This window comes from Pygoscelis adeliae, unplaced genomic scaffold, assembly GCF_000699105.1.
Source record: "Pygoscelis adeliae isolate BGI_AS28 unplaced genomic scaffold, ASM69910v1 Scaffold111, whole genome shotgun sequence".
NCBI lineage: Eukaryota > Metazoa > Chordata > Aves > Sphenisciformes > Spheniscidae > Pygoscelis > Pygoscelis adeliae.
Genome location: NW_008824542.1, coordinates 429,017 through 434,437, shown reverse-complemented (window position 1 = coordinate 434,437; position 5,421 = coordinate 429,017). Strand labels below are relative to the sequence as shown.

Below are 5,421 nucleotides of genomic sequence, written 5' to 3'. Positions count from 1 at the left end.
GGCGGCTCCCCCGAGGCCGCGGCGGTGCCGGGGCACGTCGCCCTCTTCCTTTCGCCCAGCGGGACGTCGACCCGAGAAACGCGTGCCTGTTCCCAGGCAGCGGGTGGACGCAGGGTCACGCCGCTCCATAACGAGCCACCGAGATAGGAGGAATAAACCCCGGGCTCCCACTCAGGAGGGCAGCGCTAACCTGCCTGCCTTGGAGAAGGGTGCCAGGGCTGTGCCGAGGCAGCTCTGCCTCCTCGCCTGGGCTGGGTGCGCTTCTGCAGCCAGGGCAGTAGGGAGCACGAAGGCGCACGCTGGGTTTCTCCCGGGCTGGGAGGTCTCTTCCCTCGGGAGACGGTGCCCTGTGGGCAGGCCCGTGCAGGCGTCCTGGGCCGGCAGGCGGCCTGGGGCACACCCGGGGGAGGAGCTGTGAGCACACGGGGGCGCGGGGCTCACCTCATGGGCAGGGCTCTTGGCTTGGGAGGGTTTGGTCTGTGCTGCCTGGGCTATTCTGTCAGATAACTGTTTTACCAAATAGTTAATAAAAGGTGAAATAGATAAAAAAGCAGGAGGAATAGGATATTTCTTTTTATTCCCAGATGATGTCGGCCACAAGGTGGCTGCAGACTGGTGGTTGCCTTTCCTAGTTAAGTGAACCTTGAAGTGCGAGTCATTGCAGAGGTGAACTTGTGCCTAGTTTATCCAGCACCAGTTGTATGTATCCCAGTAAATCTTACTTCTCTGCACAACGGCTTTTCTCTAAAAGCATCAGTACAGAGTGTTTCTACGCAGGATTACTTGTCAGTTAATATTTATAGCCCTTATTTGGGAGGAGAGTTTATATCAAATCTAGCAGATGGGGAATTGAGCCACTGCTGTGAGTGAATATTTTAATGTCTGGGTTATTACATGCGAAGAAGTCTGCACATCGTCAGTGGTGACTGCATTGAAGAATGAGTTGTATGCTGTTCTTTGAAGAGTCTACATTTACTTGCTCCAGGTTGTATTCCTGAGTGAGGGGAGAAGCATCGATACCCAATGTGAGATACATAAGGGATGTATTTAAGACTTAAGTCTCTTCGTTCTTCCTGTTGCCTGTCACTAGGCAACTGTCCTGTGCTGACTCTTCTGGATCCAGTCCTTGGGTGTCTGACTGTTGGCGTTCATGTAGTAGGAAGCCTGGGCACTTCGCTCAGGTTTCTGAATTTCATCTGGAGGATGTGTCTTAAGAACTAGGCGTCGCAATACCTAAGTTTCTGGTGCACATCTTTGTTATTGGATCTAGCTATTTGCCTCTGTCTTGAAAGATTTATACTGATGGATTCAAAATATATATTTAAGTAGTGTGAAAGTTGTTGATAATTTGGCTAAAACTTAGGTAACCTCCTGTGGGGATGGAATTCAAAATTATTAACCCCCCTATATATTTCTAGGTGGCATATCAAGCATTCATGACCGGGATTTGCAACAGTAGACCTACCAAGTCCTGGGATAACTATGGCAAATTGTAAATACATAAAGAGAGAAGGAGATGTAGGTCTTATCCTCTTATCTGTTTAATAACGGTTTAGGTACTTCAGTCTGTCTTTTATATTAGATAGTGGTTGAACCACTTGCTTTGTGCCTTCCTTGGAAGATAATGAAAACATGGAAGGCAAATTCAGTGACGGTATGTTGGGAATATTGGAGAAAATGACACAGGAGGTAAATGGGAGGGACCTGCAACACAGAAATATATAAATCAAAATTTACCAAAGTAAACCTTCAAATCCTGAGTCTTTGTCAGCCAGAAATCTACTATTAATTATCTTAATTTAATTCTCCCGTGAAATACGAACTGGAGAGGGCAGCAAAAATTCTTCTTCCTGTCCCAGAAAATCGACTAGAACTGGTGCAGTAAAGTTGAGTGATAGATAAATGTTTATAAGCACGATGTTATGAACATGTATCTTGAGAGGTGCTTCTATATATGTTGAATAACTGTACTGGAAAGTGTTAAAGGCCAAATTCAGATGATGAAACTTGTACTGTTCTTAACTTAGCTTCTGTGGACAGATAAATTACCCCTTCCGGAACTTGTTCTTTGGCACCAGGATTGCTTCTTGTAACCCAACTAGTTCACCTGGGACTACCTCGAGTGTTCATATAGTGCTGCACTCTAAAGTGTTGATGTTCCTAACTGGTTAAATTAGAGTAAATATTTTTGGCCATGGTATTACCTACAAATAGAATTAGTGCTTACTCAGCTGATACCCTGTATGCCTTCTGAGCTGTGTCTGCTTTAGTCACTGTAAGTGCCAGGTAGTACAACAGAGAGCACAGAATAAGTTGAATAAGATAGAAAAAAGAAAAATAAAGTAGGCTCTAGAGGACAGCGAGAAGAGGACTTGTGTTTCCTCAGAACAAGGTTCTGCCTTTTTTGACAACTGATGTGCAAAAATGCTCAGTTGAACTGATCAATGATTATTTCACTGGGGTTATTGAGTACATACATTTTATGTACTCATAAGTATGTATTTTATGTTAGGCTTGCAGGGCAGTTCTCATCTCTTTTTTTTTTAATTACAGAATCCTGAAATACATAATTTAATAACCCACTATGGATGCTTTCTGGATATAAAGTAGATAACAGTTTTAGTCCTACTTTCTTATTGAGAGCTTCAGAGTTCTCTACCACAGGTATCTTGATAAGGTGCTTGCAACACTGGATTGTATAGAGATACCCATTTTACCTTGTTATGCATAGCAAACTCTACTTCCAATACTCATCTATGCTTAGTGAAGAGTATCAGTTTTCTCTTTACATGGGCTGAATTTTCAGAACTGTTGAGCGGCCCAAATGGGGTTCTTTGTCCCTTTCAGGTAAAATATGCTTTGGTTGTAAAACTGCTGTCAGGATGAAATCCTTGCTCCACTGATATCAATGGCAAATTCCTAACTTTTTAATGGAATCCAGATTGTGCCCACACTTTTCATTAAAGTGAATGCCTTATCTCTGCAGGTTTAATAAGTCTTTTTGTTCTATGTGTTTTCAGACCTGCTGATACTGTGTGTATTGAGGGGAAGAAGATGCTTTGTCGGTATGAGATACAGAGCTGTTTCTTCTTGGCTTTTTTAGCTGTCACGGCTTTCTTCATCAGTGATGCCCAGGGCCAAGGTAAGTCATAAATAAGAAGATGGAGCTTTTCACTCTGATGTGCAGAAATAGACTTTCTCATTCAAATGCAAGTGTTACTTCCCTCTTAGTAGGATGTGGATCCAGTACTGCTGAAATGAAGCAGTTTTGCGGCTGATCTCAGGGGGGGAGTAGAATTATGTGTTCATGTGTGCTCCTTGAACCTAGTATCTCAAATAGCATAAATATTTTTGCAAATTCAGGTGTCTCAAAATGAGTTATATGGAACTCTTTTTTTTTACTCTTATTTACATGAAAGTACTGATCAGAAATTGTTGTGACTGTCCTCTACATAATCAAGTAAGTTTGAAGGACCTGCTATGATAATAAGCTTGTATGGAATATGTATTTTTTTCTTTGTTGGAACAGGATCTATTGTAACACATCATACGGTATTGCACAAGACTTAAATGTCACAGTCTACTTCTGCAGCTTTTTTCTTTTAAATCTCCTTTGTGGGTATTAAAAGATACTGCTGAGATTGTTAGGCTTAAATACTTGTTGGATTGTATTGACAGTGGTTTGATTTCTAGGGAAAATTTATCCTATTGCTTGGGGAAGAAGGGAGGAAGAATGCCAATGAGTTTTTATGATTTCTAAAGAAAGACGTTTCTCTCAACTTTATATTTATGTAATCCCTTTGATATGAGACTGCATAGGCATAACTAGGAGCTGAATTCGATCCTGGGTCTCTTCTAAAGTGTCTTGTATAATGCATTATTCATGAGCACATTCTGAGACTAGTGGCAACCTGAGGCTTTCCAAGTTCTGGTAAATGCAAGTAGCAGTGCTGTCCAGTCTGCGTGGCACTCAAGTGCTGGGGAAGCATACCGTCTTGGATGTTTGGGAATCTGCGAGCGTTTTACAAGCCTCTCCCAGAACTTAGGGACACATGTAAGCAGTAATATTTAATGTGGGTGATGTGAGGTGAATGAAGAAATACATGTTCCCAATGTTCAACACATCAATTCTGGTCAGAAATGAGGTCCAGAATGTTTGTGACTTAATGAGGCAATAAAGCAAACCATATGGTTAGTCCTCTCTCTGTGTATTTCAGTCCTAATACATATGGTTAAGATTTGCAAAACAGGATTGGGGATTGAGATCCGTCTCCAGAAAGTTTTGCAAAATTCCTTGAGCTTGGAAAACCATACTCTTTCTCCCACTCTTTTTTTTTTGTGTGTTTTGTTTAAAATGTTGATTTAATCAGTCATATGTAAGGGAGAAAACTCTCAAACTATTAATACAATTAAATGAAGGTCAGAGAGAGTTTTTTCTACAATCATCACACCAGCAGAAGCTAGAGTTGGTGTACTTGATGAATAATGAATAAAGAACAATACTTCCCTTGTTCTTATACTCTTTCAGCAAGCATCAGCTGCTGAATGCTGTCAGCAGTGTGATACTAAGCTAAGTGGACTATTGCCTTGGCCCCAAATGACTGTTATGCTACACTTAAAGTAATAAGATGTTTCTCAAATCCTTTCTTTTCTCAAGGTTGCCACCCCTTGCAGTAAACTCTTCATACAGCTGGCCAACTATTTACAATTTAATACAGTATGTTTGTCTGTTTTAAGAAATTGCACACTCTGCCAAGGTGTAGGAAGAGCTGGTATTAGTTCCAGCTTGTGTTTCCTTCCTTTGGCAAAGATGCTCAGGTAAACGTGTGTAATGTGACTTCTTGGAAAGGAGAATATGTTTGGGAGACTGAAGTCAACATGCCTGAAGCTACAACTTATTCCTTCAACTGAGGAGTTATCTGCATTGAGCTACATGGTTTTATATCATTTATTGCCTGAATGCCTTATAAACCACATAGTGCCATTCAGTTTTTATTCAACAATAGTTAGTTTTTCATCACTGCTGTTTCTTCCTCATTCAGCATAATGTCACTTAAACAACAGCAACAACAACAAAAAAATCCAGCTTTTGTCTATTTATGTTCTTATATAGTACACAAAAATAGTGCTGGGCAAGAAAAATACTTTAGAATTTTCCATTTATTCATAAAGTAACTTGCTTAAAGAATTTTCCTTCTGTATTTAAAGATGGAAACTTTTCTTTGTGTAGCAATAATTTCCATGTGTTACTAATGTAATTGCAGTGCATATTAACTTGTTCAATTCTTATGACAAAAGTAAACTGGAAGCCACAAGTTTTAGTCAGTATCCAGTCTGAGACTATTCGATGTCTTGGAGCTGCACATATGCAATTTATGGTATTTTTCCTCTCCATTCAGATACTGAATAATTAAAAACACT

The 5,421-nt window shown here is 40.7% G+C and overlaps 1 protein-coding gene across 1 annotated transcript in view; it reads left to right on the top strand.

Moving 5' to 3' along the window:
- Positions 1-3,054: 3,054 nt before the first annotated feature.
- COL14A1 (collagen, type XIV, alpha 1) overlaps positions 3,055-5,421 on the top strand; it is a 121,986-nt gene continuing 119,619 nt past the window's right edge. The window contains exon 1 of the mRNA XM_009321668.1: positions 3,055-3,142. Coding sequence (XP_009319943.1) covers positions 3,055-3,142 — 88 coding nt within the window. The remainder of the gene's footprint in view (positions 3,143-5,421) is intronic.